The sequence below is a fragment of the Periplaneta americana genome, chromosome 16 (assembly GCF_040183065.1).
Source record: "Periplaneta americana isolate PAMFEO1 chromosome 16, P.americana_PAMFEO1_priV1, whole genome shotgun sequence".
In the NCBI taxonomy this organism is placed as follows: Eukaryota; Metazoa; Arthropoda; class Insecta; order Blattodea; family Blattidae; genus Periplaneta; species Periplaneta americana.
This window is the reverse complement of record NC_091132.1, coordinates 188,163,308-188,179,158: the sequence shown is the minus strand read 5'-3', so window position 1 is coordinate 188,179,158 and position 15,851 is coordinate 188,163,308. Positions and strand designations below refer to the sequence as shown.

The window sequence follows — 15,851 nt, the reverse complement described above, 5'->3', positions numbered from 1 at the left end:
GCTTCCAGGGATGGGGTAATATGATCATATTTACGAACATTGCTTACAAAACGTACACACAAATTATGAGCACGTTGAAGTTTCATTTTGTTGTCGCTGGAAAGGTCAGTCAGTAAAATGTCAGCATAGTCAAAATAGGGAAATACAAGGGTCTGCACAAGGGACTTTTTTAAGCAAGAGGGAAGATGAACATTTATCCTTTTTAGCACATGAATAATAGAATATACTTTTCTGCAGGTTTCTGTGATTTGCATGTCACAGTTGAGATTATTATCCATGTCATTGGTTTGCTGTTTGGCAGTAGAGGCTCTATTACAAAATTTACATGGAATTATCTTAAGGAACTTCACATTCCGTTTGATTATGTAATGTCTATTCTTATAAATATTATCAAGGATTCTCTTCAAATATTACATCATCATCTTATTTCAATTTATTCACTTATATTTGCCTTCAACAATTAACTTTTTTTCTTTAATGTTTGAAATAACATTATATTGTACATGTTTATTGTATTCAGGACCCTTGTGGTCACTCAAATTCGAGTTGATGTCATATATTCGCAGAGCGTACATCAGTTTTCGATCAAAAGAATGCAAGAATACTTCGAGCTTGCAAAAGAGGCTCTTAAATATTTTATTACATAATTTTCAAATATCCTCTGATCGAGGGTCTGTCAGATATGTATACCTGAATTGTTTAATTGTATGTTAATGGAGTTTATGGTTGAATCCAACCAATCAGAAGACGTATGCTCATTGTCTCAACTCTTACATTCAGTGATTATCGGGGAACTATAATAACGATCATTTCTATTTCCCGCAACGACTGCCTTCGTGAAATTACCTCCTCACAGTTGAGTGAAATTTATTGAATTACGAATTTAATAATGTTGTAAACAATTTTCTGTTAGTTCAAAGGCACTGTCTCAATAATAATTAAGAAAATTTTAAATTTTATATTATTAATTTTGAAATTTCCTTAGGGTGCGAAATATGCACGGAACTGCTCGTCCATCCACTTCTGAGATATAGTGAGTATTATGCTTTTTTTTTTTTTTAGATCAGCGAAGGCAATGTGGGATATTATTACACTGGTCTAAATAAAAAAAACTTTTTGTCTTCTACTGAAGAACTTTAAAGTGTTCTATACTGAAATTGATGCGCTGATTCCAGATCTGTAATCACATTTGTCATAGGACGTCAGGTTTTGAGTTACGGGACGGTAACATTAATTCTAAATCGTACTATTCATTTGTCAGTCGGGGTTATTTTGTTCGGAGACTTGAAAGCACATAAATGTCCTACTAATCGGTTGCTAGCTGAGGAGTAGTAAGTTCAGTGGTGGGGTTGCTACCTTATAGCCTCTGAGATTTCTAAGAAGGACTGCCGGCTACAGCTATTACACCTATTTATGAACATCTCGACCACTATGGACAAAAATGGCTTAACCATGTCAATAGGATGGACCGTTCCAGACTCCCAAGACAAATTCTCCGCTATATACCACATGGAAGACGATCTTTGGGACGCCTCCTGAAAAGATGGACGGAGACCGTAACAGACCACTAGGTCTAATACCTGCAAGGACGATGATGATGACGATTCATTACATATCTTTACCGTAAAATCAGAGATATAAATTGAGCTTAGTTTATATATTCTTTGTAAATTGTTACATTATATTATTTATGCTCGACCATGCCGAAATGTAGTAATTATACACCTGGTAGTAGCCCTTTAATGCACCTCATTAAAGTACACCTATTCATTATAATTCAGTTGTTCCAATGAAAAATCACCTTTGTACTGATTGTACCATTATAAAACTGCAAGTATCGATTATTCTCGGATATGCAATCGAAAGACAACCAGCGAAAAGTCACGGAGGCTGGAAATCCAATACTGTCGCAGAAGGTTATGTTCTGTTACTATAATAATTAGCGTTAATTGTAAATAATATTCAAATAAATTCAATTTGTCATCTCGTTTTTCAATTCTAAATCAATTTCCAGGTTATATCAAGCCTAATGTTCATGTTATTCTCTAGATTATATCAAGGTAAATTACATTCGTGTTTCGGAAAAAAAAATCAATACTTTCGCGTCTGCGCACATCTCACAGTTCAGGTCAGTTCCACTCCTCACTTACATAACCATAACATGAATACTTCTGAATAATTTCAAGTTAGAAATATGGTCAAGCATAAAAAGTCGTATGAAACTTTCCTATAATGATAATTAAGACACTCGTATGAAAATTATTAAACTCGCTTGCGCTCGTTTCGTAAACAAACATACTCGCATCTAAATACATTTATAAGAAAATACACACTTAGAATATGTAGTAAGCACTAAAAACTCTGTTAAAAGTGCTTGAGATCTTTGCTTTTCCGTATGTGGTTGATCGCTGTAGGAACCAGGAGAAATCACCCATCATGCTCGGACTGTATTGACCCTGATACCTGGATTACATCGTTGATATGTCCTGATGGAACCTCTCACCATGTTTGTCACTTATAGCGCCGAGATTTGATGAAAAAAAAAGTCACGGTGTGAATGAAGAAAGGGCATGTTTAAAGACAGGGAACAACCCAGATTCTGAAATGTTGTAAGCATGTTACATACTAGCTCAGCATAATTATGAGCTCGATAATTTCCTGAACACCTAGTTGACACTAGTACAAATGTGTACCAAGTTTCAAGTTCAAGAGCACTCAGTTTCGACCTGAACGTAGTGTCACACATCATAATTAAGAATTAGAAATGTTGTTATTTTAAAATTGTGATGTGATAGAAAAAAACGGACTTCAGATCTGTAATCAGCACATTCAAATTAGGGTTGGTACACTTGTTTTTGTTCAGTAGCAAAACCACAATAAAATAAATAAAATGGATCTAAATGTATTAAAATGTAAAAATTAAAAATATTATTATTTTAAATTGTGACGCGATAGAAAAAAACAGACTTCAGATCTGTAATCAACAGACTCAAATTAGGGTTGGTACACTTTTTTTTTTGAGTAACAAAATCACTGCATACCAGTGTTGTTGTTGTTGTTATTATTATTATTATTATTATTATTGTTATTATTATATAAATTGTTCTTGTACTTATATCACCCGTATAACAAGTGGTTGTGTTGTTCTTGCAGATGATAGTGCAGGTGTACGGGGAGGGCGACGACCCCCCGGTGGTGACCGACGTGCCCGTCACTCCCGACACTACGTGCAGGGATGTGATCGAGTGCTGCCGCGACCCTGGGGACGAGCCCTGCGTCCTCGTGGAGACCTGGCAGTCGGGCGGTAAGTAACATGTCATACGGGACAAATTTCAAGTAAACAGAATAAGTCTACACGTGGGTTAGCTCGTCGTCGAGCCTTAATGGGATCATTATCAGTATACCGTATCATAAAATAAGCTCAGAGTTAATTACATAACCCTGATCAATTTCAGAAGTTGATCGTCAATTCCTTATGGTGGCGTTCTCTATCCTTGGTTTAGGGCAGTGATGTCAAAGCAAGCGCATTTTTCTTACCTTGACGTCGTGCGCGGGCATCAAGCGCTAAGTATGGAAAGAGGAACCTGTTGGATTCAGAAAACAGTGGTGCACAAACTTCAAACGGAACGTGAAATTTTATGTCGTTATTTTTGTATGGCTTCTTTCTGTTTGATATTATCTATATTGTCTGTAAAACAAAAGTACTGACACCTATTCCTTAATATTGCAGTTGTGTTTTAAATGTTAATAACATAATAGAGAGTTAAGAAGGAATATTCACATAAATTCCGTAGTAGTACAACTATACTGTACTAAATGGATGAAATGCATCAATCTTAAAGAAAGTGATATCCCCAAAAAAAAGAGACTGAATATGATACGATAAGTTGGAATTGATATTGATGGTACCTTTAACATTATAAAAGTAATCAATAAACTAATCAAAACAATATTACAGTACAAAGCAAAGTTACCTAGGTGCTGTATCTGTTTTAAGTGTAACTAATATTCCATAACAAAACTCTTATCGCATTATGCTTTTAAGGTGATATTGGTGAGCAACTTTCTATCATCAGAATATTAAATTATTTTCTCGAAATCTGCTGAAGCTATAGAGCTGACATTTTTACAACACATGGGCACGTATCTTTTGCTTATGATGTAACAGTAGTTGCTTTGTTAATTCATTTCCTTACAAACAATTTCCATGCGAATATTTTAAAAATTTTCAATACACTATCTTCAGTAATACATATTTACGGTTTATTAGATTTACGAAAGCATTCTGTAAGGCTACTAAATAAATAGGCCTATATTTGAAAATCTCACTTTTCTATTAAAGAAGTTGCGAAAATATTTCTTTTGAATAAAAAAATAATAAAACTTGTAAAAAATGAGCATTAAAATTAAAACTTTCATTCTTATAATGCACTTAAACTTCTCAGACAGATCTAAAAATTACCATGGATACAGTTTTAATAAGTTCTCTTCCCTTTATCTATTGGATCAGTGCTGGCCATCCCTGAATATAGCTCGACCAAATGGCATCTTCTTTCGTCTGTCTCTTTCCTTTCTCCTGAGCTCTAAAGCGCGCGCTTACTTCTATGGGTTTGACATGACTGGTTTAGTGTCTAACACTTTGATTTTTGTAAGGTAATGAATCATTTACGTCAGGGTTTAAGCTAGGAAATAAATAATTTTCGCAAAAATGGACAAATGATAAATTATGTTTGTGGAAATTACGACATGCTTGTGCAATATTATAAACAGAGACCGGAACTTTTAAATGTGTTAAATCTATCTTCATTTTGAAAGTAAATCTGTACAAATTATACCTTTGTGATTGAAACGTCACAGTTTTATGTTGTCCTTTTCTGCCTTTTTTAATATAAATGCCTAATTTACAAAATAAATGCTTTCTTTTTCTTTTTTTTTATTATTTATCATTTATTAAATTATTATTGAAAATTGCCAACAGGTATATTTTAATTTATTTCTATAACCGCTAAAACGAAAGTGACTTCACCGAATGTATATTATTGTCTTTCAGTCAGTTCATATTCTTTTTGCAACAATGAGTGCTGCCGTGCAAAAATGTGTAACAGTAAGCGTTTGTTTGACCAGTTTTCGATCAAAAAATGCAACAGTACAGATGCCTCAAACTAGGAAGCTGCCTGGAGAGGAGAAGTACTGTCATTGCAAGTTATCTTGAACCTTACATCCCCTAAGTCTGTCTTTGGAACTGCTCGGTACGGCGTGTACTTATCAACGTAACGACACGGCAAGGATGCCCCTCCCTCGGGTAACGTGACTCTTTTCAGAAAACGTTGGTTCTTACACTTTACGCCTCTCTACTGCAATAGAACTTGGTTCAATACAGACATCATCTCTCGATACTCCGGTTTTGAGAGGAGAACATAGTTTCGTAGCAAGCTTTAATTAACCTGTAATGAGTAAGTATTTAAATATAATCGTGTGTACACTCCTCTCTCATCCGGGCTGGGGACCGGCGATGGAGGAGTTACTACAGCTACTTCTATACATTATATAGGCCTGCATGACTTACACCTTCAGCTAATATGTACATATTCTTATAACAATATTTTACAGGCCTATTATTTGAATTTACATTAATTTACAATTATACACAATCCATATCCCTATCCCTATCATTGCTGCCATCATCGCTTGTTTCAAAATTAATTATTTCGCCAAAGGCATCATCAATTCGGAATTATCTTCTTAATCGTAGGTACTACTTTCTGAACACGATAGAATTCTTCGATTGTATCCCGAATAACATATTGATCGAAGTCGTCCACTTCAACTTTACACAAGTCTAATTCTGGAATGAAATAATATGTTTAGTAGAAGTATAAGAAAATAATAACTTGCAACAATAATTCATTATGTCGTTCACAGTACACACACTATTGTACATAACTATTATAGCAATAATTTCTAAACTTTACATACCTATTCTTTCCGGGAGTAGTGTGAGGTTCATTCGGTTGTAATTCAATATTATTTTTAATTCTCTTCATGGAACTAATACTTTTGCCAGAGTATTTAGCCGCTCTCTCATATTCCTTAGCAAGAGGTTCCAGCAAACATATGTTTAATTTTTCCTCCTCGCAACGCTTAATTTTTTTATATTTGCGATAATTTCTCTTTCTCCGCTGTGGATAGCAGCGTTACTTTTTCTCCGCGGTGGTGTGATTTCACCATAATAACTACCCTGTGGTTGCTGCTTCATGGTAACACTACTGGTACGCAGTGAAGGAAATAGTACAATGTTTTTTTGACAAGAGATGATGATGCGGAGCATGCGCAAACAACTCAGTTGGCTCCACCCGCGTTAAGCGCTTCCTTCCCTCTGCCCCTCTGTCCCCGCTCAGAAGGTTCAAGATAACTTGCAATAACAATAGTAGAGCTAACGGAGGGGGCCCCCCCCTAGGCTCCGATACCCAGGTATAGTCATATTATCTGAAAAGTTGACCGCTTGACAATGTATTCAAGATGTACCCTCCCTATGCAGCCTTCTCAACTGTTATTAGAACTGAGCTGTACCGTTCTAGTCCACAGTGCACAGCAGTAGGCGGACAGTGGTAGGGGAAAAGTGCTCTATGCGCCTGCGCGAACGAGACAGCTTGCTAGTTTGAGGCATCTTGTACTTCGACACTACTGCAATGGGGATGTGAAAGGGAAAACTTGGATAGGGGTAGCAGAAGCAATTATAGAAGGATGGCATAGCATGAGAAGAAAGTGCAAAATGAAGATGATACCGTAATAGTAATATGCGTTACAAGAGCGGTATGTTGAAGTTTTCATGTTCGAGGAAAAGTTTGAAAAAGCGAAACCTAGTTGAGCTTTTTTAATTTCCGAGAATTGAAAGAAAACATACCGCTCGTCTATCGTACATTATTTTGTGCGAAGGTCGTTTATTACTAGATCTCGGATTTTTAGGCTCGAATAGGATAGAGTGCAAAAATTTTATGTAAAAATTCCTAAATGTATGCAATATGAGAAACTCTCAAGCGATGATATTGCCTAAAACTAGATGCATTAAAGAACGTATGTTTCAGCCTACGCTAAACGAGCCTAAAAATCCGAGGTCTATTTATTACATACCTGAAAGAGGAATTTCTAATTAGTTGCAATGAAATCTCCATCTTGGTTTCTGTCCAATGACGGGAAATTTGCAAAACAAAAATATCTGTCTTCAACATTGTTGCTTTAAAATGTTTTCTGTATTTACTATACTCCAGCAGGCCGTGATATACGTCTGTCTTTTTTTTTCCCCCTCAGTCTATAAATGAGAACTTAAAACAAACGGCTTCATTAATGTTACATGCATCACGAATGCAGTAACTTTAGTGGAGTTGTAGAGTTTACATAATGTTTGCAAATATTTAAAAACAATAATTAACAGTGCAATTTAGGTGAAATTGCAGTGGTAAGTTTCCAATTTATAATTATTACTATGTTGAACGTCTCTAAAAATAATATGTTAAAAGCCTAAAGCAGTAAAATGAATGTCGCACTTAAGCGGTAAGAAGAGGGAAATTGTTATGTGTGTTAGGTTGTGAATACTGAATGTGGAATTTTAGACTTACCGCGGATTGGTTTTGTGCGGAGACCAAGCAAATACGCACGATCTCGCACAAATGTTTTTAAACATATTATTTATTTCACATTATGTTCTTTTTTAGGCCTACTTACTACCAGCCAAATACAGTAGATAATGAGTATAACATCTGAAATGTTCTAACTTAAGACGCATTTGTACACAGCAAACCAAACCGAACGAGCATGAATGTACAGAACAATTTGCCCTATTTGAACGGCAAAACGAAAGCGAAGCATTTTAAATGTGGATATGGAGAAGAATGGAACGTGTGAAGTGGACAGAGAAAATAAGAAATGAAGCTGTGTTGGAAAGAGTGGGTGAAGAATGAATGGTGCTGAAACTGATCAGAAAGAAGAAAAGGAATTGGGTGGATTACTGGCTGAGAAGAAACTGCCTACTGAAGGATGCACTGGAAGGAATGATGAATGAGTAAAGAGTTCGGGGCAGAAGAAGATATCAGATGATAGACGACATTAAGATATATGGATCATATGGGGATACAAAGAGGAAGGCAGAAAATAGGAAAGATTGGAGAAAGCTGGGTTTGCAGTGAAAGATCTGCCCTTGGGCAGAACATGAATGAATGAATGAATGAATGGCAATCATGTTATTCATTCCGTGACACTGGTCCTTTCACTCCAGTCACTATCCTGCAACTGAAATTAGAAGCAATTTCGGGCGCAGGTAAACTACACACACTTTTCAGGTATATTTTTTTCCATAACTTTGCTATGCACTTGTGGTATGTAATCTGCACACACAACAAAACCTAGGTGGTAGAGGTCGTATGTAAATTACACACATAGCATAACTCGCTTTACTTTTTTTAATAAATGATATAAATCGAACGCAATGTCAACCAATGTTAAGGCCCATTCACAATGAAAATTAAACATAACCGTAACATAAACACAGAAGTTTGCGCCCAGGCTACCAAATGGGATCATTCACAATGACTCACATAAGCATTGACATAAACATTACCGTAAGACGTTAACATGAAAGTTTTCAAACTCCAAACTTTCATGCTTAATGCTTACATGATTTGCAAACAGAACACAATCGTGGAGCGCTGAAGTATACGACAGGATATGAGGAAATGGCGTCGTTGTTATGTTTCCATGGTTACCAAGTATGTTCGCGGTTATGTTTATGTTCCCGTCGTGAATGATGGTATGACTTCTTGATTTTACCATAACGTTTATATTCTTAAGTTAACGCTTACGTTATGTTTAATTTTCATTGTGAATGAGCCTTTACGGGTGACAAGCGCAATTCACTTACGCAGCTTATAATGGAATTAGAGAGGTACTGCATGAAAGACTACTGTACTCCAACCACGAGAAAGTCTCCAGGGAATGAAGGGAAGCGGGTTGATGCTGTGAATGAATGTTGATGTCGTAAGATGTCATAAGGTCACACACGTGGGTACTCGTATCTCTATTGGCTAGCTCTCACAGCACAAACCATAACACATTTTTATACTACCCTAGTTACAAAATTAGATCACTGTTAATCTCTTGGTCTTTTAAACCCTCCATACAGGAAATAACATATGCAGGAGAGCGCATGATTTTTAAACTGACGTTATAAGTCTAATATTAGCTATCTACTTCGGTCCAATAGATGACGCAATAGTAAGCACATTCCTTTCACGGTTTATCTCCAGGTTGGAGAACAGTAGATAACTTTTGTGACTATTTAGTAGACAGCTATGTAGACGATGACGCTACCTTTGCTCCTTCAATCTGGGCAGCTAAAACAGAAAAGCTTTCAGCGTATAATTAATTAATGCCTGTACGTATTTGTATATTAGATTCAACAAGACATTTTACTCTGCTCATCCAGATATTTATACTTTTACAGATAGGTTAACTGAATTTCAAATAGACACATATGTGAACATTCAGGAGATATCTACTACTGCAAAAGTTAAAAATAAGTGCTCCTTAAGGAGGAAATGTAAAAGATTTTAATGAGGGGCATATATCCCGAGTGGAATTCATTAAGCGAGCAAGTATTGGTTAATACGTTACTATTGTAATTGTGAGTATGTTCAAAGGAAATATAGGCTATGCCATTGTAGCTCTGTGTGCAATTTACATCCTTATTTATTATCTGGTTATTTGCGTGTGTCGACCTTGTTGGCGAGTTGGCATAGCGCTGGCCTTCTATGTCCAAGGTTGCGGGTTCGATCCCGGGCCAGGTCGATGGCATTTAAGTGTCCTTAAATGCGACAGGCTCATGTCAGTAGATTTACTGGCATGTAAAAGAACTCCTGCGGGACAAAATTCCGGCACATCCGGCGACGCTGATATAACCTCTGGAGTTGCGAGCGTCGTTAAATAAAACATAGCATTTGACATTTATTTGCGTGTGCAGATTACATATCCAAAATCGGTGTGTGCAAATTACATGTGTGTAAATTACCTTCTTTTAGGTCATATACCTGAAACGTGTGTGCAGATTACCGCCCCCGGCAATTTCCGTTTCACTTTTTTTTCTTGGGTCGCCGCGACCAGGTCACAGGTCTGGCCGGGTTCCATAACAAACAACGTAGAGCGTCTTTGTAGTAACGCAGCAAAAACGCTCAGCCTAGCGACCTGGTCGCAGGTGTATGGCCAGCTTCGTTTAAAATAACGTATAGCAACACTGCCACCAGGTCACCGCGTTCAGGTCCCCTGTCTGGCTGGACTTGAGCTACTCTTAGTTCCCAGTCTTAAAAGTTTAGTTTCTGTACGGGCTGAGGTTTCTGAAACTCCTGCTTCCTGTGGAACACGACGTGAGATTGTTAGGCCATTGAAATGACAGCGGAAAAGTTGACGCTGGAACAGAGAGAGAAACATGAAACATTTTGTGTAATCCGACTCAGGTTGAGATTCCCTGGCGTTCTAATTCCAAGTAGAGGCAGATAACTTGTTCTTAGATTAAGGGAAATTGGATCGCTAAACGGTAGAATTCCTGAACCTAATCGAAACGTTTTAACAGAACAGAAACTCGTTGAAATTGGTTCATCATTGGAACATTCTCCAGAGAAATCTGCATTATCGTGTTGGCCACAAGTACCTATTACAGTCAATTCCATGAATCCAACAATTATCCAACACACAACTACCGTAGGAGCTAAACCGACTCTGAAAAGAGAGTATTATGTTTGTGTAAACACATGGGTTAACTGAAAATTAGTGCCAGAGTTTTAATGAAGGTAGAAAACTTATTTATTCATAATTGGCATACTTCCATTTCTGAAGGAACACTAGGACTGAGATATAAAAAAATATATATATATATATTTTTCCTTCTTCTTTTTTTTTTCTTTTTCTACGAAAATATTCCCTGGTTACTTAGAAAGTTGACAGTAAGACTTTTTTCTACCTCTCCATCTTCTTTGAGGTCCAAAAGCGATTTTTATGTGGGCCTGCGTCATATATCAGTATATTGTATCTCTTTTTACAAATTTGCCTTTTTTTCGAAATTACATTTTTAGCTGTTCAAAATGTTCTATGTGCATGCAGTTTCCACCAAATTCAATGAAAATGTTCGTACGTGTCCGTGCATTATCTGAAATCTAATGGTGATATATGTTAAGTAGGCTATCTTAAAAGTAAGAACTATGTAAATAAAAAACGTGAATAAATGTCTAACTTTAAAAAAATGTCTCGACTGGCCTAGATATCATGAATTTTTCACCGTTAAAATATTGGCCGTGAGTCAGGGTGCGTAAGAAAGAATATGAACTTGCCGTATTTAAATGTCATGCGCATGGAACGTTTTGATTGTTTCATTAATTTGCATAATTAAAATAAGGTTAATTTCAAAACTATCAGTCCGATTGACCTTATAATTTTCACATACCTTACTCTTACTGCATCTAACCAACAGTTAAAAATTAAATAAATCGAATTAAAATTGTAAACATTTCAAAACTCAGTCCTAGAGTTCTTAAAAGCTATCTTCTCCAGTATCACTTACCCGTGGTCACATCTCTGGAAGGCGACGGATGCCATCCACTTTGCTCTAAATTTCTAATTTACTGCTTTACAGCTGTTAAAATAGCCTGTTTCTAAAGCGCACCCCTCTAAATGGTTTTTTTCATCTTAGGGGAAAAGGTCGTAGTCGCAAGGACTCATATCTGGAGAATACGGAGAATACTTAGAATTTCCCAGTTCCAACTGTTGAGTAAATTAACTACTTTGTCAGCCACTTGACAACGTTTAGCATCGTGAACAGAATGGGTGAGTATTCAAGAGATTTCGGCGCTGATTTTTCCCATGTTTAATTTTGTTAAGGATGTAAAGAGTTGTAATAGTAATATACGTTACAAGAGCGGTATGTTGACGTTTTCATGGTCGAGGAAAAGATTGAAAAAGCGAAACGTAGTTGAGCTTTTTTAATTTCCGAGAACATTAAAACAAACATACCGCTCGTGTATCGTACATTATTTTGTGCGAAGATAGTTTATTACATACCTGAAAGACGAATTTCTAATTAGTTGCAATGAAATCTCCATGTTGGTTTCTGTTTAATGACGGCAACTTCGGAAAACCAAAATATCTTTCTTCAACTTTATTGCCATAAAATGTTTTCTGTGTTTACTATACTCCAGCAGGCCGTGATATACATCTGTCTTTTTTTTTTTCTCCAGTCTATAAATGCGAACTTAAAACAAACGGTAAGGTTATGTAATGATTTATTTTTTATTTTAATATTTTAACAATATTTATATAACATATTGCAGTAATAACATCGCCATCTGGAATCTTGTTAATTTTTTCACGGCTTCCTTAATGTTACTTGTATCAGGAATGCAATAAGTTTCGTGGAGTAGTAGACTTTACTTAATGTTTGCAAATATTTAAAAACAATAATTAACAGTGCAATTTAGGTGAAATTGCAGTGGTAAGTTTCCAATTTATAATTATTACTATGTTAAACGTCTCTAAAAATAATATGTTAAAAGCCTAAAGCAGTAAAATTAATGTCGCGCTTAAGCGGTAAGAAGAGGGAAATTGTTGTGTGTGTTACGTTGGGAATACTGAATATGGTATTTCACACTTACCGCTTATTGGTTCTGTGCGGAAAACAAGCAAATACGCACGATCTCGCACAAAAGCAGCATTTCCAACTTTACACGTTCAGCGGTGGTTATTCTCCAGTAATGCCTTTAATGTGTTCACATACAAATTGTCACTAGCAGATGCTGGCCTACCAGTTCCAATTTTCTCTTTAACACTTTCTCTCCCCCTATGAAATAACTCGCCTGCCTAGCAACAATATTACGTCGTAGCGACTCTCCGAGGCAAACGTGCTGCCTTGCTTTATGACATTATTTACCACTTTTGAATCTTGGAAGCTGTATTTTAATTAAGCATATTTTTTGTATTTACTGAATATTTCCTTACGGATTTCAGGTAACAATCTTCTTATTAGAGACCACGGACTTTTAAGTCCTAAAGAATGAGTTTTACAGCCATTCCATAAAATAAGGAAATTTTTACCTGACTATTACACTCTTACTACGTCATACTACTTTTGACCAATAAAACGGTACGAAAGGATGTATTTCAACCAATCATGGCTGCTTATCGCACAATTTTATCGCGTCCCTAGCATTTGTTTAATTTTATCGCGTCCCTAGCATTTGTTTAATTTTATCGCGTCCCTAGCATTTGTTTCTTTGTTTGCCAAATTACAAACCACTCCAGTCGATGCACAGCAGTTTCAAATATGACTCGCATTGGCATTCAAGAACAAGAATTAATAAAAATCACTGATCATACCTATGCATCTTCTGAAATCCGATTTACAAATAAATGAAGAGCACCATTCGGAAATCCTGAATAAGTTGAATACACCATGTAGGCCTAAATCAACGAGTTCCACTTCTATTACGCACACGTCCAATATAACATCAATTGAACCACCAACCACATTCAAATTTGAAAATTGTACATTCAATAATTATTCCTTTTAAAATTATTCATGTTTATTTTTTATGTCATCGTCGTTAATTAAAACTTTTCTAACACTTGTGTATATTAGTTAGGTTATGTTATAGCTTCTGCTATATGATATTATGGATAGTCACGTATCAGAGATTGTTTAATATTAAGATTTATTGAAAATTATCTGTCAAGTGACGTTGATTACTGGGATTCGGATAATTGAAGTGGAATGTTGCATTTTAATAAAAATGAAACTGAATGAACAAAGCCTTCTTGACTAGTAACATTGCCATCGTGTATAATAGATCGAGAACTTCTCGACGAGAAGGCATTGCTCACTACTGCCATCTAGCATGCATCTAGCGTAATATTTGTAATGTTGAGATGGTACAATAATACATTTGAAGACAGTTGTATTTTCGTAAGTCAATTAATATTTTATTGTATTGGAGTACTTCGTTACTTCTAATCTTTATAACTTTCTTCTAATCGTGTAATAGTCAATTAAATCCCACTCGAGTTTTGATTTTCTCTAGATAAATCAAAACGTCTAGTGAGATTACTGTTGAAAAACATGTCAAGGAAAAACCTGCGTGCAAGTAGTGAAATTGAATAGTATGATGTCATGGTGAGCCGAGATGTGAATTCGTGGAAAAGAAATGTTTTCTAATGCCAAATTGAATTCATAGATCAGGTTTGTTCTGAGCAGCAAATGTAATGCAATTTTAAATTATTTGTAAATTTTATTGGTCACGAAATCGAAGTGGATCCCAATGGTAAATAAAACCTAACCAATTCTTTCTCTTCTGCTCAGCTCAAGTTTACAGTAGTGTTCAATTTCTCCAAAAATTAGTAAATAAAAGCTATAATCATTTCCATCGTGCTAGAATTCGTATTAATACCGTCATGAAGAGTAATAATCTCATTGTGATGAAATATGAAAATTTACCGTTGTGTTTTTGTAAATAGAAAACTTTGACAATAGTCATGTTTCAACAGAATTTAGTTTAATTTCGAGAATTTATTTATTTATTTACTTATTTATTTATTCTGGTGTAGTTATGGCCATCAAGCCTTCTCTTCCACAACACCAGGAATACAAATACAATAATAGAAATAAACAGAAAAAAATACTATTTACAAAGCAAAGCTACACAAGAAATAAAGAGAGAGAGAGAGAAAAAAAAACATTATAAACAAAGTAAAGCCACACAAAAATATCCACAGGTTGCAGTCACACAAACTTTAAATGAGTGATTAATTATCATAGTTAATTCTATCCTAACTAATTAACTAACATAAACAAGAACCTTGCAATTTTAATCTAGATTAAAAAGAAAAAGAAAAAAAAATCAATACTTCTAGCAATACCTAAAAAATATTAACTAAGACAAAATTTTCCAATTTAAGTTTGAATTGTGATAAAGTCCCGCAGTCCCTGACGTCATTAGGTAACGAATTCCAGAGGCGAGGTATTTCTACAGTATAGGAAGATGAGTATAAAGACGTTCTATGATGAGGGATAGAAAGAAGTGCTTGATGTCGGTTTCGAAGAGTTGTAAGAAATTGAAAGCACGATAACAGATAATTCGGAGTAGAAGTATGCAAGATTCTAAAGAGAAGAGATAGTGAATGTATTGTTCTTCTTTCCTTCAGACGCGCCCATGAAAGTAACAGGATGGAAGGTGTTATATGGTCAAATTTACGAGTATTGCAGATGAATCGTATACACACATTATGAACACGTTGTAGTCTCTCAGCTAAGAGTGAACTTACATTAGTTAGTAAGGAATGTCAACAATCAAAATGGGGCATTACAAGCGTCTGAATAAGATTCTTTTTAGACTAAGTGGTAGAAATTCTTTCATATGGAACAAGGAGTGAAGTTGAGAAAATATTTTTATACTCGACCATGCCGAAATGTAGTAATTATACACCTGGTAGCAGACCTTTAATGCATGTCATTAAAAAACACCTACTCATTAAAGGTCAGGTCTTTCAGCCAATGATGACTCAGGTTACAACTGTTCAGCCAATGACAGGTCAGCTTTCTACCGTTATAAAACCGCAAGTATAGATTATTCTCGGATATGCAATCGAAAGAGAATTAGCGAAAAGTCACGGAGGCTGAAAATCCAATACTGTCGCAGAAGGTTATGTTCTGTTACTATAATAATTAGCGTTAATTGTAAATAATATTCAAATAAATTCAATTTGTCATCTCGTTTTTCAATGTCGAATTCAATAATCAAGGTTATAATATTATAATATTATCA

The 15,851-nt window shown here is 35.6% G+C and overlaps 1 protein-coding gene across 2 annotated transcripts in view; it reads left to right on the top strand.

Annotated features, from left to right (window-relative positions):
- ASPP (Ankyrin-repeat, SH3-domain, and Proline-rich-region containing Protein) overlaps positions 1-15,851 on the top strand; it is a 1,244,753-nt gene that overhangs the window by 294,146 nt on the left and 934,756 nt on the right. For both annotated transcript variants that reach the window (XM_069815402.1, XM_069815409.1), the window contains exon 2: positions 3,154-3,304. In XM_069815402.1, the coding sequence (XP_069671503.1) occupies positions 3,154-3,304 (151 nt within the window). The remainder of the gene's footprint in view (positions 1-3,153; positions 3,305-15,851) is intronic.